Here is a 27,316-nt window from a genome sequence, read left to right on the forward strand (position 1 = left end):
GCATTCTTCACTATTCCAGGTGTATGCTTAGACATTAGATTACTTTTTCGTGAATGCCTGAATGAATGCTGTGCAATATACATCCTACGTCTGCTCACTTTGGCCTGCAGCTTTTAACTGAATGGTGACTCAAACATTTGTAAAACGAACTTTTGTATAATGTGCCACCCAAAATATGATGACAGTTACCACTAGCAATCACTGCTAAACCAATCCCAAGATTCTGGTTTGAAATATAAACCTATAAGCTTCCCCTATAAATGTAATAGTACAATTTTCACATCTGCACACAAAAGCTGTTCTGAGGTAAGTCATAGTATGCATTTGAAGTGGGATACTTAGCTGGAGTAATAGGAAAACTACTAGTGGACTGGGTTAGAGTTTAATTTCAGCATCAATTGGAATTCTTGAAAATTCAAAGATCTCAGAGGGAACCAACTGACAATGTTATTTATCACCAATTTCAGATCATGCACAGACCCAGTGTATCTGCATTCATGAATTTATATATAGCTACTAGGTTTATGTGGTATTACAAAGGAATAGGTTACTTACATATTCTGTTATAGACTCATAATTTTTGAACCCAAGTAAACCAGAATGCTGCGAATACGTTTCGATTGACTTGCAAAAAGAATAAACAGTCACCATATAATGCTTTCATATTATCACCAGCACTTTTTAAGTCTGAAGATCATATCCTCTTAAATCAAATGCAGTGATGTTTGGTTTCACATCTTTTTAGATTTAACCCTTGACTGGATTCTAAAGTTAAAGAACTACCAAAGTATTAATTATAAAATTTCTTTTTGTAAATATACAGCTATTTCACTATAGAAAGGTAAGCAGAAAGGATTGCAATCATTGTGTCTGCACAGTCATCAACTCTATTGTCTTCATTAAACAATAAAAAAAAAACACACATGCTTACTCTTTTCAGTTTGATAACTGAAATGTCAAGATTCAACATCTGCAACGTAAATCTCAGATGGTGAACACAAGAAAAGATGTATAATGAATACCTGAACTAATTTTGGTAAGTTTAGATAATCTCCAGACACTTCACTCACATGACAAAAAGGAGCATCTTGATGGCTACTTTTACCCATAAGAAAGCATAGCAAAAAAAATGAAAAATGTCTCCTACACTGCCTAGCAAAGCTTTCTTAGGATGTAGTCTTGATTGTTAGGGGAAAAAAAAAAAGGAAAAAAAAGCTTTTATCTTGCAGGCTACAGTTAAAGCTACTTCTATGTGTGAAAATTATCACCATCTCTGTGACAATGAGATGCAGCGTGCCTAAGGCCATACACATCAGAAACAAATGACTTTCTCTTCACTGCTAATTTGGAGGATTCAACTGAGTATGTTTAAATAGGAACTTTCTTTCATATGCAAAAACATGCTTTAAAAATGAAATCCTTCACCATGTATTTTACCTTTTTTTTTTTAAACCTACGTCCTGCAGACCTAATGTTAAATACTATCCAAAAGGCAATGGCTCAGAATAGCTAAAAAATGTAAAGGTGAATCAAAGTAAAATAAAGTAAGCAACAATGTTACTGATTATTTTAGAGGGCATAAATCGATGTTTGTAAGTTTTCACAAGTCAATACTCAAAAATATCTGGTACAACCAGGTTCACATTTTGATGGTGGCATTGTTACACGCGTGTTCTCATGCACAATGTTTCTACAACAGTATTCACACAAGGTAGCTAGATATTTATGAAGGGAACGGAGACATAACTGCTGCTTGACAGGTCTGTAGAAGTTAAGATCTGATGTTGCTCTATAACATATAGAGATGAAATTTTTTTGATGTATTCCAGTATAGCTCTAGCGGAGCCATTGGAACGATGCCTCACGATTTCATCAGGGAAGTGTTTACATATTTGTACCTTAAATCAGGGAACTAGCTCGTTTACAGCATCTCAAACACACATAAATATGCATGCACTGATGTCTTGTTACTTCACTGCTGTCTTCTTCATTTGCATCTCAAATCTGTCAGTTTGCTTCTAACAATAGTCGTCCTAATTCCCATTAGCAGGCTTTCTGATTCCATCAATCTCCATTGGCCCATGCATGTGTTTTGTGGCATCCCAGATACCAGATGGATGAGCCTCTGAAGGAACTAATGAAGGATCCAGGCCCAAGGGAAGAAGGAGACTATGCAGCTTTACACGGGGCCAACGCAGAAAATTGTTTAAAACCTTCATTATCCACTAATATTACTGCAAACCGAGGGAACTCAAGGCTTGACAGAATTTAGCCTGTATCTGAGATTTGCCCTGATGATAAATTATCTTCCTCGTCAGAAAACTCGCTACGAAATATTTCATTGTTCTTCCACATGAAAATCATACCTCTTCTCCTTTCCTAGCTGCATGCGTGGATTTTCCAAATCCAACTAGAAGTTGCAACATAGCAGGCAAGTATCACTGTGAACTATGTTCAGACCAATCCCAAAAAAGTATCAGTAACAGGGATAGTGAAGGCTAACAGCATCGTAGCAAAATAAATAAATACCTTATTGGTTGCCTTTTTAAAATTCAGCCGTACAGAGGGATATTAGTGTGTCAGGAGATCTTATCAGCAACGTCAAATATTTTTCCACTATCCTTTATGACAAAGCTTTATCAAATTAATTAGCAAAGTCTCTGAAAGAAAATTACCACATAATGGCAAGCAGTTTAAGGGTTCCCCCCCCCCCCAACCCTGCACTGCGTTTATGTAGAAGATAAGACAGTCAATTTCTGAGCAGGCTGGTACAAAACGATACGTGATACAAACAGAGAAAGTCACTCACCTACAACCTGGATTATTTCAGCTAATAAGACGCCATCAGTCACATCTTGCTGTAGATCTTTAATCAACCTCTTGTGGCCAGATTTTGCTAGATAGTGATTAGCCCAATCCGTATAAATCTGTTAGGAAAATAAACAAACAAAAAGAATTTGTTAGTCATAACATCAACCTTAAAAATCACAGCTCTTTCTTTGTCTCAGTATCCGAGAGGCTGCTTTGAAAGAACTGCTTTTTTGCCGTTTGAAACAAGTCAACACCATTAAAATTCAAGGCATTGTGCAGATCAAGTATTCAGCTTACTATAGCAGGGCTTTTCCTATTCAGAAATCTGACATCAAAGCTCACGTAAGACTATAGTAAACTTCTCAACATGCTACAGCCCGAATGGATCATCAGAGACAGTGAACTAAGTGTTCCACAGCGGTAACGTTAGCTTCCTACCAGCAGCTTTGACATTCATTCTTCGTATCTGTTTTTGAGAGATTTTAAAGATTCTTTTCCAAGAACCACTTCTGGTACATATTAACCATGCAGCATTTCGATTTTGAGGAAACTCCATTGCTGTATTACCTGACGAACCTTTAAAGGTCTTTAAATCTACCAACTTGAGTAAGTTCCATCTCACGGGTTAAATCGGCCTATTAAATTGATTTTAATCTCTCATGCCAACTTCTATCTGTTGGGGTTTATTTTAAGATGTATTATCTGAAAAGTAAGCAAACAAAGCAGTCAAGTCAAAATCTCTCTTTAATCTGCAACAAGTGCAGCTCACCACATGCTAGCGCAGCTTAGCCACGATCACCAGAGAGCTTATAAAATCTTTTCCTGTCAGGTTATCAAAAAGGAGTAGGAAAAATACTCAACTAGGAATTTCTGGTTAAGAACTAAATACCATTTCTTAGCATAGCACAGAATTTAAGGGAAGATTTTTCTCTATGAACTATTTCTATTCCAAAGAAATAAAGAAAACCTGCTAAATATCAAGATCTTCCCTTTAAATACAAGGACATATTAAGGTTGCCCCCTATTCTTATGAGTCCCTAGTGTATTAGAAATGCAGGCGCCCCAATTCAGTCATCGGAAAGCAGAAGCGCCACCCGTGTGGCCGCTGCCAGCCTGCCACAGGCCCTACAAAACCACCTGTAACTGGGCTGGGGTTGGATGGTTCATTTGTTGTGTTGTTTTGTTTTGAACTTTCAAGCATTCTGCTACTGACAAAGGCCTCACACACTGGTGGGTGAAACTCTGACCTAGAGGCAAGTGTCTTTAGGACAATATTTAGCACACTTTTTGGGCCAGAAATTGCGTCATGAACACAGCACCCACAAGCTTTTCTAGCTCTGCGCTCCAAGGGCTGTAACGTCATGCTCCTCTTGCACTTGCTGATTGAACGTTAGTATGACAAACTGAAGAGTGGATGTTTTGACTAGTTATTTAGTTATCGAGTCTTCCCTTTTAATTGTCTTAATCTGTAAAACACTGCTGATAACAGCAATGCACAAGTCATTCAAAATCTAAAACGTACACCCTTCTTTTTCTCCATTTATCCTCTACTTCCACCTTTAGATCAGCAGGATGTGACTACCCTATGCCATCAGTGTCACGATCTTGAGAAGAAAGCCACACTGGAACACCTCAGTGAACAAACAGAGCTAGAAGACACCTCAGTGAACAACATCTTAATGAAATAAATGCCAAGTACGTGTGAGTGATTTCCCTAGCTGACTGAGAAAAAAAAAAAAGGACAAAAAAAAACCACAAACGAAACTTCACCCAAACCAGACATTGTGTTCCCTAGCTTCTTTTACAAGAAAACATTTTCTATAACAGGAAGATAATTGTAAAAGGTCTAACGACTCTGAAGAACTAGGATCACCTGTGCCTACTTTCCTGCCTCCCAGAGTGGCTCACTTACTCCCAGAAAAGACGGGAGGAATCAGGTCTGGGGCTACCGACTTCCTACACGCAGGGAAGGGGCCATGCCATCCACCCACACGGGTGCCAGTGCTGCCCCGGAGCCCGCAGGCAGCTGACAGCAGCACAGCCCTGGGCTCCCCGCCACCACAGGGCAGCCATCACCGTCACAGCTCCACCGAGGCCTTCAAGCGGATACAACACCATGACTTGGTGTGCCATGTGAAGCCTGGATCACTTCCACGGCGCAGACCACCATGCAAGCAGAACAGTACTTGGTCAGAGCTAGAGGTGAGGTGGCAGTGGGGTGGAAAGGAGCAGAGAGTCCTCTGGGCGGCTCCCGACACCACGGCAGCGGCGCGGCTTGAGGAGCCGGCGGGCTGGCACCACAGAACAGCCATTTTACAGCCGCCTCCAAGTGGGCCTGTCCCCGCTGCGTCCAGGGATGCTAGGCCTTACGTTCACAGCCCACAAATACCCATGAGTTCAGCAAAGGGCCCGGCTCCAAAACGAGCCCTCCTGGTGAAGGAGGAAAAGCGAAATCCCCCCGAACACAGCCCTCTGAGCTAGGCCCCTGTAGCACAGCCAAACTCCTGCTGTTGGCAAGGTCTGCTCTGCTCCGGTGTACGCTGAAGGCAGTTGCTGTGCTTGCTAGCAGAACTGCGAGCAGAGCTTGTATGGCAGGTATAAAATATTACATTCAACACATCAACAAACACCAGCACAGTGAAAATACTTGTTTCTGGGCTGTCTAAGGTAATAGAACATGACTTCGTTCAACCAGTTGATTAGCAAAGCCTTTTTCAGGAAAATCATCATCTTAATAAATCTGCATGAGCCTTGAAAGCTTTATTATACCACATTATTTTGCAATATGCATAGCATTCACTTTTTTTTTTTTTTTAATTTAAGCTGTCAGGGCTATATATTTACAAGCTCTGAAGCATTCTTACCAATGCAGAATTACCGAGGCTTATTGTAGTAGCTCTTTATGGTCACTGCTCATTTTTATGGCATATATTAAGCTAATTATGGAAACTTTCCAGGATGTTTTCAAAAACTGTTTGTTGCAAGTCTTTGTAACGTATTACACAAATACGATTCCTAATGTTTCTTTTCCTTTTCCATAAAAACAAGTTAAAAAAAACCAACACAATACGTACAATGGCTGCTATTTCTAGACACATGAAAAATGTTTCAAAGCACATAATGTTTTCAAATGTTCAAAAACAGGCAAATAATTGGGAAAACAATAATAAAAGAACTGGGAAAACACTGCTGAGAAACTTTCCATTCATATATGCCTATCTCCACACGTGAATTTGGAGTGTTCCTCAGTACTTTCAGTAAACAGACTATGATGTCAGAGGTGTGGACACAAAAAAAAAAGTAACTTTAACAGTCATCTAATTAAAAAACACTAATGCCTGCAATCTGAAACGTTTGACCAACAACCTACAACTCCAACCAGTCAGATAATGCTTATATTGGTATGGGCTTTTATAACTTTTTGGCGATTTCAGACAGTATTAAAAATATATATCCTTGGAGACAGCTTCATTATTTTAGTTAAGAAAAAAGAAGTGAACAACATGATCTGGGCATTACCACCACAGCAGGTCTTTGTGCCTGAGCCCAGTCAGCTTAATGTTTAACTGGGGTCTAAGTTCTGGCTTTTGTTAGCGGTGGACTCAGCTGTTTGGTAGGTTTTTTCTCTGCAGTCTGTGATCTTAGGAGTTCAATTATCTGGAAACAAATTAAAAACAAATGTGATATTTTTTTCTTTAATCCATCAAGTTAGACTTAAGAGTGTTCCAGGTGAACACCGATTCCAGCAGGTTTGAATTAAGTGCATTACAGGTAAATATTGATTTTGGAAATATTTGGTACGTTATGAGTCACAGCTAAAACATTACTGCACAAAGCAAGCAAGATTTTGAGGAAAAAAACCACAAAAGCTTTAAAAAGTTGTCTGTAAAGAAAAAGGATGCAAGATCGATAAGCCTTCGATCAACAAGACCACTGCAGTCCCCCCTCTCCCCTTTCGTTACGGCTATCCCTGCATGTTGTAGACAGGAGAGGGAGAGAGGGAGGCGTGGTGAGAAGAGAAGTGGTGGGTCCCAGCTGGGAGACCCCTGCACTCGGTGTCACCTCAGGCCTTACTGCTGCCCACACTCGGAGGCCAGGAGGAGGGAGAGGTGCCTCCAGCAGAAGGGCTGCCTCCTCCTCCTCCTCCTCACAGCACGGCTCTGGGACAAGCCAGGAAAAAACAGCTCACGGGCAAGTTTGAGACGAGCAGGATGGCTCTTTGATACAAAGGAACCTCATCTTTTATATAGCCCTCGTAGTGGTGTAACGCCTGCAGTCAGACTTGATTGCTGGCACCACTTGGAACTGCCGGTCTTCAGGAAAGGATTTACATTGCTCCTTTTACCAAGCTTTGTGTCAATCTGTGCAGCAATGACAGAGGAAAGGCAGCCACAAAGCACAGCCAGAGAGACCACACAGTCACCAGTATGCATTTGGGGAGGGCTAGGGAACATACTGGACAGTGAAAAGCAAAAATCCTGATGATTCTGTCCACCTACAAGTAATACACATGCTCTTTTTAAGCTCAGAAGAATCACCCCAAAGCCAATACACACAAGTTTCCCTGCTAGCTGTAGCAGTCTGAAGTTGGCATCTCATACCTCAGATTTCCCTCCTACAGATACCACTGCAGAGGCAACAGGCTGGTATCCGGGTGCACAGATGTGCTGACCAGCAAGGATGTGGATCTGCTGGTGGTCACGGCCCGACACAGCCAGCTGTAGGACTATAGTCCTCAGTTCCCCTCATCAAAGCCAGGACACTGACCATGAGAGCAATGAACCCGGCGAGACTCTTCAGAGATCACAGCTGAGACCCAAAATCCATGCACATGCAGTTGGATTCAGGTGATGGGCAGCGGCATTTACCCCGGGGTATCCTCTAAACAGACCTGAGACCTGCATGGGAATGCAAGAACCACCCCATGGAGTTCGCTTTCTCGCTGGTATTTTCAAGTGTGTTTGTTACAAAAAGGAAAGGGTTCACACAGAACTACTTAAAAATAATTTCCCTCTTCTATACAAGTAAAAAGCTATGCTATTCATTCATTTTCACCAATAATTTCCAATTGGAATAAACGCTTAAGTACATCTTCGAACCTTTAGTTCCTCCCCCACCATGCCAGTTCTTAACTCATCAGACCAACTGTTTGGTTTTTTCCTATCATGAATCAGACTCCCTGATGTTTGATAACAACTGAACAGTATCTTTTTGACAGCGTACACCCCAACTAGAATAGATCAAGGCTTTTTTCATTGTTGAGCAGCGGGGTCAGTCACACCAACCAGCTCCAGCAGGACCCTGGTTACAGTGCGGCGCCTGTGCTGCTGCTAACCCAACCGTCCTGCCTGCTGATGTTCAAAGGGGGGAAAAAAATCCCTAAAAATAGACACTAGTAACTAGCTGCCAGTTAGTATCCAACATGACACCAGGAAAATACCACCATTTAACTCAAGTGCTGCAACTTTCCATTTATCCTCAGCTACTGGGAATGAAGCTGCAACCAACTGAGGTCTTGGTTTCCACCCCACTGGGAAGAAGGGGGTAATTTTTTTTTCTTTTTAGTGGAACTGAATGATTTATTCTACTCACATGTGCAAGTGTGTGTTAGAACAGCTTTAAGTTATTAGCCAGTTTGTGGGAGGTATTCCACTGCATATTACACTTTACTGGACACTCACATACATTAACTACCCCTGGAAATTAAATAGAGAAATAGGCAATTTAAACAAACACCACCGGGACTATTTATTTCCCCCTCTTTAAATCCTGATTCCCAGCTGGGCAGAGCTATTCTCATGCATATGATTACTATTCAAAAGCAATGGGCTGGCTCGCTGCGTACACAGCTAAGCATGTGTGTGAATTTTAGCATGCTTGCCAGTCTTTCCAGTAACAGACCCTTGGAGGGCCAGCACTTCAGGGCATGCACTGCTTTCTCTGCGAGCTGGTGTTTAGCAAATCCGGTGTGGATCCTGAACAAGCAATACATTTTAAACTGCCTCACCTGCATGATACTGGCTCTAAATCTACTGCATATTTTGCTATGTTTATTACAAAAAAATAAAAAATGAAAAAGGTTATTTACCTTCCTTTCACCTTCGCACATTTCTGGGTCCGGCACAGAAGCGCGAAGGTTTCCCAACACCACCGCATTTTGGTGCCGGCCAGCCCAGCCCCGGGCGATGCACGGTGGGCGATGGCGGGGCTGCAGCGGGCTCTGCTCGCAGCGCTCCCCTGCTCTCCACGCCACCCCTGCCGGGGGGAGCCAAGCAGCTGGCCACCTGCTCAGTGCCCCCTCGTCAAGCGCTTTAAATCACGAGCAGAAAGGAGATCTGCAACACCAACACCTGCAACAAGTCCTGGGCGTATCCCGAAGCGAGATGGAGCTGGTTGCTGAGCTATCAGCGAAACCCAATCCTAGCCATATTCGGCCGCAGTGCGGATACCCGTTTGGTCCCAGGCCAACGAAACGTGACTGACCTCAGAACAAGAGAAACAAACGCACCATTTTATCGACGTTTGCTACAGTCACCTTGACTGCACACCCAGTTATTTTCCGATACCACAGCTCTCACAGACATGAAATAACCCCATTTCCATCTACTGTCACACACAAATAGCAACAGAAAAGGGCTTATCTGGAAAGGTGATAAATTTGTACTCCGAGGAGAAATCACTGAAATCTTAAGAAGCTGCAGAAGACAGGGAAAAATCACTTCTGAGGCTGAAGTTAGAGCACTGCTCAACAGCACCGCTGCCGTGATTAAGGAGCCAGGATCTGCTTACTGTTTTATAATGGTGACAGGAAAATTTACTTCTCCCACGAGCAGGGACCTGAAAGGTCGTACTGCTTATTGACATATTTAACATCGACGGGTACTGCTGGAGTCCAGCTTGCTCTTCTTTCTCAAGCGGTCCACAGCTAAATGATGATATACGCAGGGGCACGTGAAGCTTGGATGGTTAATTTTAGCCGAAGTCATGCACGCACTGTGGTCAGGTTTCTGCCACAGCCACGTTCCACTGCGTTAGCAACTCCCCCGCCGGCAGCTCCTCGCTTACCACCCCGCTCTGCCCGACACCGCTCCCTCCTGGCCCTGCTTCCTCCGACTCAGGGAGCTTCAGGGGTTGAAATACCTTTCAGACAGGTTCAATATATTTTTATACACGCTAAATCTCTCTTTAATAACGAAGCTGCTAGCAGAAAACTAAGTTTAGCTGGTCTTCTGCATTAGACTCTGTAGGCATTTAGAGACAATTACTAAAAAAAAGATCTTGTTTTGATTTTTTAAGCACAATCAGAAGAGGCTTTCCACCCAGCAGAGAGACAACCCCCTTACCTAAAACGCTACCAGTGTCTCTGCAGACTGGCACTTTGAACCTAATTCCAAAATGCTGCATGCCGACCCTGCTTGTACCAGGCCACACAAAAACCCAGATGCATCTTTTTTGACGTTTGGAGCACTCACAGTATTGTTCAAACACTTTAGGGCTTTATCAATCGCAAATGCAAGCCATAAAATATGAGGCTCAATTAGACTTAAGGTGGACACCCGCAAAACCTGCCTACATTGCTGGGCAGGGGCTGGTGTACACAGCATGCAAGTCACCCCACGTATCATGAACTGATCACGTTGCTGGCGTTCTTTAGGAGTAGAGAATTGGCCTTTGTAAACTGCCTTGCTCGTTTTTTCTTTTTAATATATTTAAAAAAAATAACGTTGCAAATGTTGACAAGGTGCGAAGCAACGACTGCTTCAGCTCCCCTCTTGCCAGGCTGAAGGACAGATGTCTGACACTTCAGCTGTTTGTTCTTCAAGAGGCACACTTCTGACAGAATAAAACCTATGTGTGTCTTTTAATCGCTTCAGGAAAAGCAAATAACTTCATAGCCACGCTGTCTCCACACCACCTCTCGCCTCCAGCAAAGGCCACTCTGCCCCCAGAGGTTTTTGTTTGATTTGGGGAGGTGGGGGAAGAATAGCCCTCCAGATGCACCGTCAAATAAACGCACTACTTTTCACCAGGTACCGTGCCTCTGATGTGCCAGGGTAACGCTTGACTGAGCTATGAGCAATAATTTAGCATTTTGCAATAGGCATGGCACGGTGAGAAGCGGGGAGGTTAGCACCAGAAAGAAGGCCCACTGAGGCAGGACATCTTACTTCAGGGTGCTGCAGTCTTAAATACACATGGCTGCTTTGTGCAGCTAGTGCTACAATACTCAGCATGGTCAGTTCCCAAATCCCAATGTAATTTTGGCATGCCCAGTCTACGACAGCTAGCTTCTGAAATTGTCTAACCAAGATGGACTGATTATCTCTATTCAGAAAAAGTGTAAAAGGTAACCGGCTGTTCCAAACAACAGTTTCATTTGGATTTTTTTTGTTGTTCTGTTTTTTTAAACCTGGGCTCACAAACCTGTCTGACTTCAGAAGCATCTCCTCTGGGCAGGCAGCTCACCTGTTAATGCTGTGATGGACTCTGAGAAAGGCAGGGTAAGGGATTATCAAACTCTGAAGAGGGCTGGAAATTTAGCCTGATTTGCCACGTAGCAAGCATCCCGAGCACAAACTCATTCCTGCAGTCTATTTTCTCCTGATTGCTTTTCAAAAAAGAATTTATCAGGATTAATTAACAAAACATTAATTAATAGTTACCAAAAACAATGCTCACAGTTATGAAGCAACTCCAAATGAAATTGGTCCCAAAGGCACTTAACTAAACCATTTCAACTTTTAGCAAAGTGTGAAGATGAAGAGTTCTCAAAAGTGATCCCAATAGCGAGGACAGAAACATTACAAAGAATTCCCTTAATTATTAACAAAAGGAATTTGTTGTGGGGACTAAGCAGCTACAAAAATTGGCCTTTGTCTGACCCTGTAGACCAAATCCTACTCCTCTTTTAGCCAGGAAGGACAAGACAGCGTTCCCTTTGGTCTGGTTCATGCTTCATCAAGCAGGCTCAGTCCATACCCACACTTGAAAGTTATCCTCCTACCCGGGGGACCGGCTGGCTGATGCCCCTCATCACAATCCATCACCTGCGCTGCTCTCATTCTGTAAAATGTTGTTTAGTTCAGAGTCCAAGACTTTTTCTGAAAGGCAATGCTTCTGGAGTTGGCAAAGCTGCCGGAAGCTGGTGCGAGGCAGTGCTCTCTCTAACTTGGAAGGACGCAAAGCAAGAGGTAACCAACAGATGGACAAAAAATCACTGCAGCTGCACGGAGCTGAGCTCAGACTGTGAGAAGAGCAGGGAGGCTGAAGACACCACCATTTTTAAAGCATGATATATTCCCTGTCTGCCTGGCTATGGATTCACTATTATGTTTGTACCTCAAAATCAGAGGGAGGGGAAAAAAAAGAAAAAAAAAGTGTTGTTCCATTCCTGCATTCCTGCCTGATAATTACATCAAGAGAAAAAGAAAGAGCTCAAGGTGTCCAAAGGAGAAAAAGACAACACCTGAACAAAGACAAAAAAAAACAAAACAAAAAAAAACACATAATGCAATTTCTCAGCTTTTATCCCATCAATGTCACTTGCCAGTGCTGTGTACTAACAGCATCCACATCTCTGTCAATAGGGGGAAGAGCAAGCAAGTAAGGTCATACTAGGAAAACAGGAAGTATCCCTGGCGAAGAATGTAAATCAACTGTAATATATATATATATCTCAGCTTTTAAGCAATCTTATTAAGCTTCACAAAATTAAGAGAGTCAGAGCTGAGATCTGTGTGTTTCTGCAACAATACGTATTTCACCATGCTGAATTATAACAAAATAAGGCATTTGCCTTTCTTTCCTTGCCCCATCCCCACCCCCAAAATTTAAGAAGCCCAGCAACCTATTCATTGCTATAACCCCCATGCAAAATGAATGCAAAACCTGGAGATGGAACGAACAAATAAAGGAGAAAACAGGATCCAAACTTGAGGCAGCATTTCACCACACACTTACTTCAAGCCCGTACTCGAGCCTCAATTACTTTGAGAAAACTTAATACACATTTAACTTTTCTGAACAGGAATGCTGTACTGAAATGGATCATTAGAAAATTAGGTATTAATTCCAGAATTTCTAAAGATTATTAATGGCAACAGGAAGAATAAGAAGGCCAATTATCTTTCTAAATTTTTCTTGCGTGTCTTCCACTAATGCTTCTATTTCCAGTGCTCTTCCATCGCTCCTGCTCTCAGGCACTGTCAGAAGTGGGACAGTTGGCTAGACAAATCTTAGGTGTGACCTACTTTTGAAAGGCCTCCTTTTATTTTAAGCTGCATTTTTAACACAGTGAAAAATACTTTGTGACAGCAGAGCATTAATTTGTATGGCAAAGACTGGCTCCCAGAGACGCACAACAAGACGAAGAATCTCAGAAGGGTCCGGCATCCCAATTAGAGCCGGATTACAAGAGCTCAGCTCCCATTTAGCCATCAAAATCAACAGCCAAGTTTTCAGAAAACTTCAGACACATCTTAAAAACCTCAACTAATATTAGATTTACAGCACTTTAAAATCTGATCTTCACCTTTCAATGGGAAAGAGGGAAGAAGAAACGCACACAGCTATGTATTTGCGTAGGCAGGCAGATGGGGACATACACCCCACACAGGTATCTGGCCCTAAACGTTTTGCCGATAAGATTGAGAGGTAACACGCTTGCATTTGGAAATACTAACAACCACTTATCCATAGGTGGCAGCATTTCAGTTTTGTAATGTCCTTTACTATGTTGCTACATGTACCAGATACTTGGCTCCAGCAAAAAGCTTCCCGCGTACCCAGTGATCCTACGGCTTTGCCATATTTTACACGGAAGAATATGGTGGTCTGCAGAAATTGTTCCTGCTAAGAGGTTACCAAATCACACAAGTTTTTTTCTCTTCCCCCAAACAACAACAAAAAAATAAAGTGCTGAATTAATTTCCACAAACATAATAAACCTAACGTAATCATCTTGCAGTTGGCCATCTGTTTCACAGATATAAATCTAACTCAATCTTCTACTGACTGCTAACTTCCTAAATTAAATTCTCTAATGATGACCCTGCTTTCAGCTTAGTTCCTCCTGCTTCCATTTAGAGGGCTTGGAGTGTTTTCTATAAAATGATCTATATGCCAATTATATAGTTAGAAGGCAATTGGCAGGGTTTGAAGCTGCACATTTGGCACCAGATCAAAATAAAACGTTCAGAGAAGGGCAGTGTGCCGATGTACGATGCACACACACCACGGGAAATACGGGAACAGAGGAAAAAGGTTCTCAAGTACAAAGGTTACGGTGAAAACTGGCTAGTTCCCCTTTTTCCACCATAGTCTGTGTCATTAAAACAGAGACTTCTATAGTCACCATTCGTGTATTTGTGTATTTATGAAGAATTTAAGAAATTCCCCTCCTACGAGGAAATGGCTAACCTCTGCTACCAATTACAGTTCAAGGCTGCATAAGAGGATGAGCATCTTCATCCCTAAAGGACATTTACAGATATGCTTGCCAAGACCCCTGTTATTCATCCACTGTTTCAGGGATGAAGAACCATCTTCTGCATGACACAGAAGAGATTCTGCTGCTTCTCTCGGTGCTGACCTACTGCACCACAAGAGGGGGAGCTGACTTCCAGCCCAGCAGCCAGCACTGGGCACTGCCGGAGGCAGGATGCTAGCTGCAGTAGACCTTCGGCCAAATCTGCTGCTGCAAATCCCATCTCCTAATTAGAGAGGTTCACTGAAGCGACACCGGCCTGTGCGTTCATTGATCTGGTGATTGAAATCAACGCTCTGGGGTTTTAGTAAAATTTCTGATACTGAACCTCTAACATAGCCTTCTACAACAGATAGTTCTTTTAAAAGAGATTCAGTCTAGCAAAATTTACAACAGGCTAGTGATTAATAGTTAAAGACAATATTTTAGTGCTGACCGAGACATGAAAGTAAAGGCTCCATCCCCATGAGCACAGGAGGCAGAGCCATCTCTGCACGAGAGCTTCCTCGCATAGCTAGCAGCCACCTGAAGGCCGCCTGCACCTTCCTAAAAATCATTTGAACAAACAAAGTAATTTTCGCTCTGTTCCTGAAGCTTTGTTCAGAAATATATGTACTGTCAGGAGGCAGATCAGTTGTAGACATCATTTATTTTCAGCACAAAAGATTTTAACAATTCCCATTAAATAGTTTTGTGTTAAGTCTTGAAGAGGACGGTCTACCGGGCTAAGACTTCAATAGTGTAGCTCCTCGTGATCTCTGTTGATGCACAGCTTTTTCAATGGGGATGGTTGAAATATTCTGTTATTATTAATACTCTTAGCTTGGCAGCAAGGAGCTTGACCAAAACACCTGCAAGCTGTGGAAAATTCAGGAAGCACAAAGCCATGACAGCCAACTACACTCACAAGGGCCTCCCTCATGCAAGCTCCTGTGTAATTTCATGTCTGCCTACATAATCCCGTGTTTGGTTCTAGATCCTGTGTTTAGCTTCCCATGTCAAGTCCTGCTTCTGCCTGAACACCTACACATAGGATGGTGTCACTCCAGCAGACTTAACGTTCTTACAATTAGCTGACTTGCAGGTTTAAGGCAATGAAAATTAATAGGGAATTTACAGGGAATGAAACCAAGTAACTAATTCACCGCGGTCATTTCACTGGGGCCCAAAGATATTATGCATTTGACTTTTTTTTTCCTTTCAACTTTGTAAAGGAAAAAAAAAGTTAGTTTTTCTTCAGACAAGAACATTCATTTTGATCCACACTATATACATATATATATATAAATATATACTTATGTATGGCCAAATGTTCACAAAGGATGCAGGTCAAAGCCCACGTACGTATGAAACTGAGCATGGTTTCAAGTAACATCCGCTAAGACCACTGGCCTAACTGCAGATAAAATCAGAGCAATTTACTGGCCATCCTTCAGGACAGAAGCTACTGGCATAGAAACAAGGCTTACGGGCTTCAGCAAAAACAGTTTTTCTTTTTTGCCTAGAGCAAGGGTTGGAGGAATGTGGAACAAAGAGCATGCTGCTAGATTAAAAAAAAAAAAAGCGTGTGTACATATATCCTAAAATCTTAATCCAGAAATTAACCATTAACTACTAGAGAAAAACAAACAAAAAAAAAAAAACAAGGCAGGCTAAGAGCATTGTGTAAAACCTGGAATTCTAGTGAATCAATTCAGTCACACGCAGATAGCTGTTGCAAATGAAATATAAAATTGCTATTAAAATATCCTAAAAGTAAGACTTCTCTTCCTCGTTTTTTTTTTCCTCTGTGAAAAAGCGGCCATTTAGAGGATTTCCTAACACCTTTGCTTTTGCAGTGTTGTTTCTAACATCTTTGCAACGCTACTGTTCCAAGTTTCATTTGTATGATCTCTTAATCACTAGGATGCTGCGGATGATCCATTTTTGTCTCTACAAATAATTTCCCATATATCTCTTGCAGTGAGCTGTCAGTGTTGGACCCGTGATTAACAAGACTGCCTGCCATCAGTCCCCTGCTAGCGACTGCATTTACCACTACAATACACCAGGCTGCCCGAGCGAAATAACAAATAGGTTGCAAAAGCTGGTAGCACCCCGTGACAGCCCGAACGATAGATTCAGGCAAGTGACAGTTCGAGGGCTGTTTGGGGCCAGCCCCATTGCAACTCAAAGCGTGGGCATCGTTGTAAGGACCTTGCTGAGCTGAATGATGTTTACAGGCACGCATTAAAGGAGCACACCCTTGTCCCTAACAGCAATTCCGACACAAAGGCCAATAAAGAAAAATTCTCACTGAACTATGCAAAAGCTGACAAAGGCAGCAGCTGCTCTGCTCCACACGGCAAATTTATATTTAGAGCAGGAGTTGGGAAAAGCAGATCCTTACAGAAATTAGTTTCAGCTCATCTACTTGGGATCCCAACGCTATCTAGGAGACGAAGAGATTCTGGAAGAAGCTGCCAGTAACCAGTCTACAACCCCAGTTTTAAAACGTGAGAGGCATCTCAAGTAAATAGCATTCTCACTGATATATAATGCCTTTAAAAATAGGCTGGCCAAGGGGTTTTGTTGTTGTGGGGCTTTATTTTTTTAATATCTTGCAAGAAATCTTGTACTTCAAGCTTCAGACCACGAGGTGACCCTGAAGTGACCATAGCCATGAAAACCCCAGACCAGAATAATGCTGATTTTGGGTGCTCTGAACCAGACCAACCGTGAGTCCACCAACTCCTCAGCGAGTAACACCAAGCCATGGACAAGAGAAGCACTCACCTGTCGCGCGAGGAGCGAAGCCTGTGCTGTTTTATATGCTAGCACTTGTCCAGCAAACCAGTAACACAGAAAATAAGCTATTATCAGTACAATTCTGAATGAAACGTTTCTGCATAATTTCATGTCGCACATCTGTTGTTTCTGTATTTATGCATTACTGATTTTTCCTAATTTAGTGTAACTAGCAGTAAACAATACATTCAAGTATCCTATTTAAATGAATTAGTCTATGCAGTGTTTTTAGCATGTGTGTCTATTCGGTACAATCTGTTATGCTTTCTCTCCATAAGATAGAAGATAGTGCTCAGGTACAGTTAATGGATACGGGAGGGCTTGGCAAATGCTTCAGGGACACCTGCTTCATGCTTCTGACATTTGGTTTTCCCATCTCTCTGGAGATGCTTGTCTCAAAAAAGCAAATAAACCCAAGATCAGATTAGCGGACTGGCATTTCTGTGCACCCGGCTAAGACTGACAGACCTCATAAAAGTCCTTAAAACACTGGGACTGGCCACCACCCCACGGCAGAATTAAACGCAATTAGCATCAGTTGTGTCTAACCAGTAAAGCAGATGTCTAACGAAGTAAGGAACCCATAATTTTTACATGGGGGTTAAAAATAACCCTCCCCTTTCCAATATTTAGCAAATGATCCACAGCCTCCCCGTGTGTTGCATACGGCTTTGTGCTATCTTGAGACTCCCTTATTCTCTAATCAGTCAATTCATCAGCAATCACTTGTCAGCAAAAAAAACACAACAATAAGCTTGTTGAGCAAATGTCAGAGAACATTAAATTAACCAGTCAAAGATCAGCAATGAACAGCTGACACCAAATTGAACCCAACACATGGCCTCATTCACATTATTGTTAGGCACATGTAGCCAATCCCCCAATCACTGTACCTCTGAAATGACATTAAAGGGTCTTTATTTTAGAGAACAACAACAACAACAAAATTGCTTTAGAATAGATAACAAGCCTAATATTAAGTACCATCATAAAAAAAGGCTATTGCTTTTATGCAATTTGGGTTCGAGGTACTGTTTTACCTCCGATTGCACGCTAAATTTATTAAGCGTTTTCTCTTTAGCTCAGAGTGACCCTGAATGTATTTCCATTTTCTTCTAGCTGATTACAAATTGCATAATCCTGCAGGAAGGCCTCCCCAGTACCCGCTGGGTTTCCTGCCTGCTTCCTAACAGCCAGGTTGGTTCCCCCGGTGAGAAACTAAGCTACATCCACAGCCCAGGCTTCTGGGGTGCAGTATTATCCCTTCATTAACTCCAGTCTGCAAGTCGTCAAGATAGATTACTCACATTTATAAGAAGCTACGGTTGAAGACAACATCTTCAACAGATCTCGTAACGCCGAAGCAGCCACCGTCCCTCGGCCCACGCGGCCATGACTGAGTCACACACACGGCGCACCTCAGAGCCCGAGGCAGGAGGTGAGCGCAGGCACACGGGAACAGCAGCTCTCCGCAGGGCTCACGGCTCTCCTGAGAGATTATCTGGGCTTAGCTCTACAGGTGGCTCCCAAAGTGACCCTGCCGTGTCGGGCTTAAAAGCACCTTTAAGCTTGCTTCTCCAAAGCCAAAGGTTTCGGACCATCCCATCGACACCCATGTCACCGCAGGCCTCCCCCTGCAGCAGATGTGTTCCTTCCTCAGCGCGGAAACCTTGATATAGACCTCTGCGGAAACAGGACTGGACCCAGCTAAAGGCAACTCCAGCACAGAAAAACCAAGTACCATGCAACACAAACATGTTAAGGAGGCAGGAAGGCTGACGGCTTTCTCTCCAGGCTGCCGTTAATCAGTTAACTGCAGGATACCTCGGGACGGAGATTGCCATGGCTTGCTGATCCGGGACGGGGCACCTCACTGCGTATGTTCCTTCTCTCTCAACAAAGGAAAAAGCAAACCAGGCAGGAATTTCAATATTTTTAATACAGGTTGTTGAAGTGACACCCGTAAGAAAAGAACCCTATCTGCATCAGACAGCGAGCTGCCCAGAATGGCAGGTGGACTATTTCCTCTTATTCCTTGAAAATAAGAGTTTGCAGCCCAGGGTGAGTCTCTTCATTTCTCTGAGCCTGTCACCCCTCCCACCCCAGTCTTATGTAGGTAATACTTCTTAGACATAGTTGTACTAGATGGCTCCAGGACAAGAGCTGGCACTTGATGTTGCAGTAGTACCTTGTACAACCTGGTTGTGATCTCAGTGGCTGAATCTAGTCGAGAGCTAAATAATGTTTCTCAAAATGACCAAAATTTCCCTTCCAAATCCACACTTAGTCATGAAAATAAAATGATTTTGCTGAAGAGCAGAATAGACTAACTGCCCAGACATCTCATCCTTAGAAATCCTGATATCCTGTATTGGAGATCTTCTAATGTAAACTTCCAACCAAAATGTCTTAAACCAAAACCGAACAATAAAAATTTATGCCTTCAAAACTCTAAAATATGCATTAGAGCTCAGAAGAACAAGGCAGCAACTGCATAGTTTTGGAAGCCTCCGCCAAAATACACCAGAATTCAGGACATTTTTTGAAAATGCTGATGTCATGTATAATCTGTATTGAGTCTGGTGGTAGTCTGATTCTGCGCCTTGATTACTTACATGAATTTTGGTCATTAAAAAAAAATACAAAAATATTATTTACTTAAAATGTAAACAACCCTCAAAAACAATCTGGTGAATCCCTGAATGGCTGCCATGGAGAAGCACAGAAGAGAAAACAAGCTTGCTTTACAGTGCCCAACTGTTTGGCAGATGATCATCTAACACCTTACAACACCGGCATGACGGCAAGATGCTAGAACCAGGAAACCCTCTCAGCTAATTGAAATCAAATTCTCAACAGTGCTTTTGAAGCTCTCCACTACTTCCTTTAAAAGATTCTGATTAAAAAGATAAAAGAAAGGTACGGCGAAGATACACTTATTTCAGAAGTCTCTTTGAAGCACAACACAATGCCCTCCCTCACCAAAATCACTGCCATCCTTCACTTTCACAGTAATTACCCTAGGAAACTAATGAACAGAAGTTACATAGGCTTATTTTCAATGGATAACAGGATTGCGATCGTGATAATAAAATGTGGTAACTGCACAGATAACCTTTAAGGAATTTTTTATGTTTTCCAAATAAAACTGGGCATGTTTCAAAATTAATAAGCAGATTCGTAATGACAATAAATAGGCCAGAATGCACATTGGAAGGGAATGGCTTGAATTACTTGAAGTAAGACTTTTCAGACTGAAAGGGAGCACAGGAAACATCTGAGCAGTCTGTCTCACCATAATGACCCTAATCATGAACTATCTGATAAAAAAAATGCAAGCACTCATTGACAGGGAGACTGAATGCTTATTTATAGACAGATTTTTAAGGAAAATTAATAAGTACTACAGGTCTTGTACAATGTACTAGTAAGACTTCACCTGAAAAATCTCAAACACTTCTGGTCATCAGTATTTAACAAAGAACATTCAGTTTAGAAATGGTACAGAAAAGGAGTTGGGAAATTAAGAAACTGTCTTGCAAAAGATGACTAGGAATTCGGATTATTTAAAAATCACACTGTAAGATGTTCCTTGGCTGGGAATGCCGTGGAAGAGGAGCGGAACAGCTAGCAGACATGCTAGCAAAAATGCCACAAATGAATAGGCTGTGTATATGTCAAAGCAAATGATAATGCTGGAGGAAAACTTTGGGACAGCCTACCACAAACAGCAAGAGAATGCAAACCAATTAGTTTTAAGGCTTCACATCTATGAACATGACAACAACATTACATTAATCAGTAGGTTGCAACTGTCAAGTCCGACAATGATTAAAAAATAAAATCCCTCCATCTTGCATCCTATCATATACCCACCATCTGCATCTATCCCTCTGTGTTCTACAATAAAGAAGAGTTAGCACAAAAACACATGCCACTGGGAGTGAAAGACATAGTAAGGTTTTTAAAACAGCATATATAATTTTTCATCCTCCCTCGATGTCCCGTGAGGGACAGAAGTAAGTAAATGAAAATCAGGTTGCATTCCCAAAAGGCATCCTGTACCAGAACAGGAAGGGTATCAGAAGGATAGCCAACCTCAATTCCCTTTCCAGTCTCTGTCTACTGCTATAATCACAGAAGAGAATTAAATGAGGCTCAAATGTCTACATTTGAATTCTAAATTAAGGTAGAGAAACAGATTATTCTGGAATATTTCAAAAAGCCTAAACTAGGCAATGTGTAGCACCTACTTACATTTTTAGATTTGCACTTCTAAAGTTCCTTATGTGATTTTTTTTATGATACCTGCAATGAAATGTGATACAACTGTTCTTTACAAGCTGTATGTTACGCACATTAAACCATTTACATGTTGTTAAATTTGTCTTCTGGATTTTCTCTGAGTTCTGCGATGACATCAACTCCTTCTTAGATAAGTGTAAAATATATGAAGATGTATTAAGCAGAATTATATAGTACTTAGATACCTACATACTGTATAAAACAAATACACACCACGGTGGGTTGACCCTGGCCAGCCGCAAAGCATACGGGCTGCCATGAATTAAGTTCGCTCCCTCCCTGCGAGCCCCAGTACACGCACACACTGCAGTTACAAATCCAATGCTCCTGGAGATAAGGAGGAGCACAGTCTGCAAAGTACCCTTTGGGCACTGAATCTAGCAATTTAACTAACTATACGATAGAGCTACTGAGATAAAACAATCAAAGCCTCTCCCAAAAGGTATGTTGAAGTTTACCCCCATTTCTTTGGGAGATAGGCTGCTTCGGTACCTCCTTGGTTTGATTTGAAACACTCTGCTCTATTTTCATGTTTTTACAGAGAATAATCAGATGCCAAGGCAGGGGGGCTGGAACTTGATGATCTTTAAGGTCCCTTGCAACCCAAACTGGTTAAAACAGACAACGAAACAGGTTGTTCTTTCTCTTGGTCAACCCAATGGACCTTGTTTCTTTGAACTGATCTTTCATGAGCAATAGCACAATTGCGTATAATATTCTGTACAACGTTTCTTCTGCCTCCTGGCAGTTTCACTACATTACCTCTTCAGAACAAACCTGCCTTATTCACAGTGTTAGGACAACTACAGTTCACAGATGTGTTGCCATCTCTTAGCTGATCCTCCTCAGGAAAAAGATGCGTATATCCTTTTAACATGCTGCATACTCACAGGCTTTTGTGTCAAAAGAACATTTCTGTAATGCAGATTAAATAGATGGGTGGGAAATGTATGATTATATGCAATAGTATCTTTCATAAGTATCCCAACCTATGAAATGCTGAATTATACCTTGCTTTTATTTTAATCTTTGTAGAATACTAGACACTAAGCCTTTGATCTAGACATCTATCAACTGGATGAGGTTCCAAACTTTTCAACTTGGAAAAGCTCTGTGATTTGCTGTGGTCCAATTCCAACATCAAGTCAATTATCAGCTGCAAGATAATACTGCGACATGATTCAAATAAACTGCTTATAAGTCACTAATACATTGGCAAAAGCTTATGGAACTGCAGAGATTCTTTCCCTCACTTAATGAAAAGTATAGCTAAGTCAGCTAGCAAAAATAGGTCTATCAAATCACAACTTTTCAAACCTGTCATCATCCCAGTCAATTCTTCTGTTGCAGTTTTTAACTTAAGCACTTGAAAATCTCTTCCAGAATGAAATGTTTCTTCCAAATAAGTGTTTTCTTTCCTGTACGCTACACATTAGTCCAGAAGGCACATTGAGATAAGAGCATTAAAGGAAAATATTTAATAGAAGGGGAAGCCACGTGTTAACCTGGACAGAAATTTTGTACATAGCGATAAAGCTCTTAATACTTTCTTCACAGGGAAGACTTGGAATTAAGTCACAATTTTACAAGAGCAATTTTTTAAAAATCCACTCTTTTACCCAACTTACAGCCCATTGAGTTCTGAAAAACTTGAATGTTGGTCAAGTTGGTACCATTCACCCTCAGCACACATTTGGAGGGCTGCCAAGCTACACTGGATGAGCAGGAAGCATCATTCCTTCTTACCTAGCCAGCATGGAGTGGCATTTTTCATCAGCCATGAGGGAATGGGAAGAAGACATGGCCCAGCTCCTTCCTGCACCTCCTGGTCCTCAGCAGGAGCACGTCTCCCAGTCCCTGCCTTCGAGGGTCCTTAATTCTGCAAGGGCAAGGATGGGAAAGCCATCCCTTCTTGGAACCTCCCTCCTCTCAAGCCCTGATGCTAGGGCAAATGCAGGTGCAAAAAGTGCTCTTATTGTCTTTCCAACAGGGGTGAGATTCTGACTGGATTTACACTTAGGCACATTCACACCAATACAAGTTGCTTCCTGCTACAAAAAAAAAAAAAAAAAGAATCTGGTCCTGTTCATAAATACAGGTGTCTGTATGTAACAACCTTATGTAAAACACATGCACATTTATTTTCTCTCATGTTATTCAATATGTTAACATCTTAACAGAGAAAGATTACATAGAGAAAAAAAAATCTACACAGAATTCTATATCCTTAACAGTATATACCATTCAAGTACTATAAATCAAAGGCAGAAAGAACAGAGGAAAACAGCGAAGGCTGAACAGCCTTCTGTTCAGTTTTCTCCACCTGTATACATCCCACAAACCCAACCCCAACTGAGAAAATACTTCCTAAGAGAAAGAAAAATGTTAAAAATAAGCTACATAGAACAAAATCCTAGGAACCTCAAATGTTAGTTCATCTGAATACTGTTTTTAAAACACCACTGTTTACGTTTCATGTTAAAATGCTAGCTCCTACTGATGCTAATGTGACTTTTCAATCCAGTTTAGACTATTCTTTCTACAGAAACAATACTTTTAATATGGGCTTCATCCTGGGGTATTATTCCTTGTCAGACCCAGGATTTATCTCGTTGATATGACAAACATACACACCAGTTTCATTCACTCGTTGCTTGCAGGCTCATGAAAAACCAAACCCCAACACAAAAAAAAAAATTGAAAAGGTTATCTACTGCCAGTTATAGCCAGATAGTTAGTTACTGTTTCTACTGATATAATTCTAGGGCTTGTAAAAAGGCTGGAACCTTCTCGGATTTCAAAGTTATATTTCCATGCTTCAAGGCTGGGGGCTGCTCAAAACCAGGACAATTTAAACCTCACATAGAGAAAAAGGATCACATGCTTTTTGCAGCAATCTTCAATCATCACAAAAACAATATATTAGCCCTTGCAAATTCTCAAAGCCATAAAAGAGGGAGTGGGACAAGTTCTTGTTTTGATTACGGTAAAAAGAAGTGTTTGCATAAGGTGTATAGCTGACTCACAGTGGTTAAACAAAAAAAAAAAAAGGAAAAGAAAGGAGGGGAAGGCTTTATATTGGATGTTGAAATTTTGTTCTGCTAGTCTCAGATGCAAACCAGAAAGAAAATCAGAATGAAGCATTCGTTTTACAGGCTCAGGAATGAGGAACCCCAGCATCAACCCAGGTATGATGCTTGTCTTACTCATGTAAATTACCATGAAGAGGAGTAAGCTACCAAAATCCAGCCTTGTTATCCTGAGAGACAGAAGAACTTCAAAGTGGGCACAATCTATTCAGCAAAAAGCTGTCTTGGTTATCCTTCTGAATGTTCACAAATAACACCAATATTCTCTACAAAGACCGGCAAGAAACTCATCAGGGTTTCCCAGGGAATATATCCAATCATAAAAGCAAGCTCATAGTAGGAAGATAATTCATGACAACAATTTGTACAAACATTTTATCAGTTTTTTTTCCCCACTGTCCCAAACAGATGATTAACTTAATGTGAAAAGTAAAATTTTAAGATTTGCCAGAATTAAGACTTGAGCTTTGCAGGAACTGGATGTCAGTTCTAGGTAGGTTACAAAAACACCGCTGAAGCTAGGAAAACTCATGGGAGGAGAAAGAGCCAGGTTTGTTCCACCTATAAACCAGAAGAGGCTTAGAGGGAGCTCAAATTACTGTCTACAAATAACTAGGGAGGGTGGATGGAGACAGTTGCAGGGTAAGGGACAAGCAAGAATCACAGGTTGTATCAAAGGAAATTCTGGGTAGGTTTAAGGCAAATACATCTCACAATGCAAGTGGTAAAACACTGGAACAGAGGCTGTGCATTTTTGGAGCTAGGCAAAGTCAACTGGATAAGGCCCACAGCGACAACCCAATGAACTTAACTCGGAGCAAGGGGTCGTCCTAGGTCACCTCCAGAGGTCGCTTCCAACCTGGATTATCTTATGATTCTATTTATAAAAACCACTGAAATAGACAAAGTTACTCTTAAAAACTCAGTGGAGAACAGACAGTAATCTCCAGGCCTTGGGTACACTTGTGTTTTGTAACAAAAATGCTGTTTGCCTTCTCTGTCTGTCTTTCAGAAGATGTCATCGACTTGGTTCCCAAGCTGAATTAACAGACAAAATGCCTGAAATGAAATGCTGGCTGTGAATGCGACACGACTCACATACAGCCTTATGTCTAGTTGGTTTACCCTCAGCTAAATAGTTTATAAAGCTATATCCAATATGGCAACAACTTGTAAATACTTCCGGTACAATTCGTTTCCAAACACTTAAAATTGTTCCCTTCAATGTTGAAGGGTGGCATCGTGAAAACCTAACGGGAAAGCAGCAAAGTGGTGCAAAGTCCAACACAAACATAAGCAACCCAGCGGCCAGCTCTCTGGACGAGCGTACAGAGTGAACTGCGTCCCTCTAGAGACTGGAAAACGCTCACATGCATGTTGCAGTGCAGTTGAGTATTATACAAACCCATCATCCCTCTGCCCCCAAAATCCAAAAAAAGTCAGACTTATGCCAGTCGCACTAAAGACTCTTTTGCAGAAGACACTCGTACCCAATTTGCTCTATGTTGTTTATGTCATGTTTATTGAGAATCTTTTCTACACCTACAGAAGTGGCAAGCCCAATTTTTCACTAACCTTATCGGAGTTTGGACCTGTCTGAGCCTTGCAAGTCCTTTAAAGCTCTATTTCAAAGCAGTTTACGGTAAGTCCTCTCGGCTTCAAGTAAAAATGCGTCTGCAATACATGTCCGAATCTCTGTGACACATTTTTCATAAAATGAAAACCAACACAAATAAAATTGTTCGCATATCTGTGTGCAATAGAAATTAGGTTATCACTCCCCAAAATTAGTCAAAGGCAAAATTTTGGAGGAGGAATAAGCAATACTGAGTTTCAAGCAGAGTTAGATGACTGTTTTTGCACTGTAGCCTTATGGCAACATTTAATTTTCACAAACGTACCTGAATAACTCTTGCAGGACCTGGTATTCAGTGACTGCGTGACAGCAACAGACAAAGGGATTTATCCATCCCCCCCTAAAAAGCCCTATATTCCAATTAAGAAGAAAAAAAAAAGACTTCCCTACTGAACCACGAAGTGATTTCTGCTGTCACTGCCCAAGCTCTCCACAAGACCGCCCGCTGGTTACACACACATCCTATACTAGCCACCACCAGCTCGCCCAAAACGAGAGCTGCCCAGTGCTTTCTTTTTCCTTCCCTTCTTTCCCACAAAATTCGCCGGAATAAAGGGAGATAAAGTACTGCGGAGAAGCGAGGAAGAACAGAGGCCAGAAAGTTCTGTGGGGTCCCCGGGGCCCACGAGGGCCTCGCCGGCTGCGGCCTAAAGCATGGCCGCCACCAACCCAGCACGAGGGCGACTCAGCTCCTGCCCACCACGACAGCAAATGCCCTCCTGTGCGTTACTCAGTGTTTCCAGTGGAAACATTTTAAGACTTAGTAAACTGCTTGTGAATTACTTTGAAGCTCTCTGAAGAACCACGCCAAAGAGAGATGGCTCTAATAAATTCCGTATCCAATAAATGAATGGCGTATTTGGCATCAGGTAAAACTTGATGGCCAGACAAACAACACGCCTGTACAGTTTCAGTGATTGTTATAAAAGGCAACATTTCAGGTGTAACTAAGTACCATGACAAACAGCTAAGCGTGTCCCATCCCACCTTGTTTCCTGCCAGACGTGCACTGTCTTGGTCTTCAGTCCCACCTCAGAGCTGTTGCCAATCAAAAACTTTTTTTTGGGTACTCTGAGATGTCAAAGCCATTTCCCTTGGTTCCATTGGGCACTGTCCTATTTTTTCTGACACTCATTTAGCTGATGACCCTTTTTTTTTTTTTTTAATTATTATTACTTTTTACACTCCATACTGGGGTTGGAC

General features: G+C 41.8%; 1 protein-coding gene across 9 annotated transcripts in view; it reads right to left on the reverse strand.

The window, feature by feature from the left end:
• NAV2 (neuron navigator 2) overlaps positions 1-27,316 on the reverse strand; it is a 422,583-nt gene that overhangs the window by 170,077 nt on the left and 225,190 nt on the right. For 7 of the 9 annotated variants that reach the window (XM_066997396.1, XM_048050015.2, XM_048050013.2 and 4 more), the window contains one exon: positions 2,810-2,927. In XM_066997396.1, the coding sequence (XP_066853497.1) occupies positions 2,810-2,927 (118 nt within the window). Of the gene's footprint in view, positions 1-2,809; positions 2,928-8,899; positions 9,536-9,600; positions 9,725-27,316 lie in introns of those variants that run through there. The other 2 variants (XM_066997397.1, XM_066997398.1) reach the window with 2 other exon arrangements.

Source organism: Anser cygnoides, chromosome 5 (assembly GCF_040182565.1).
Source record: "Anser cygnoides isolate HZ-2024a breed goose chromosome 5, Taihu_goose_T2T_genome, whole genome shotgun sequence".
Lineage (NCBI taxonomy): Eukaryota > Metazoa > Chordata > Aves > Anseriformes > Anatidae > Anser > Anser cygnoides.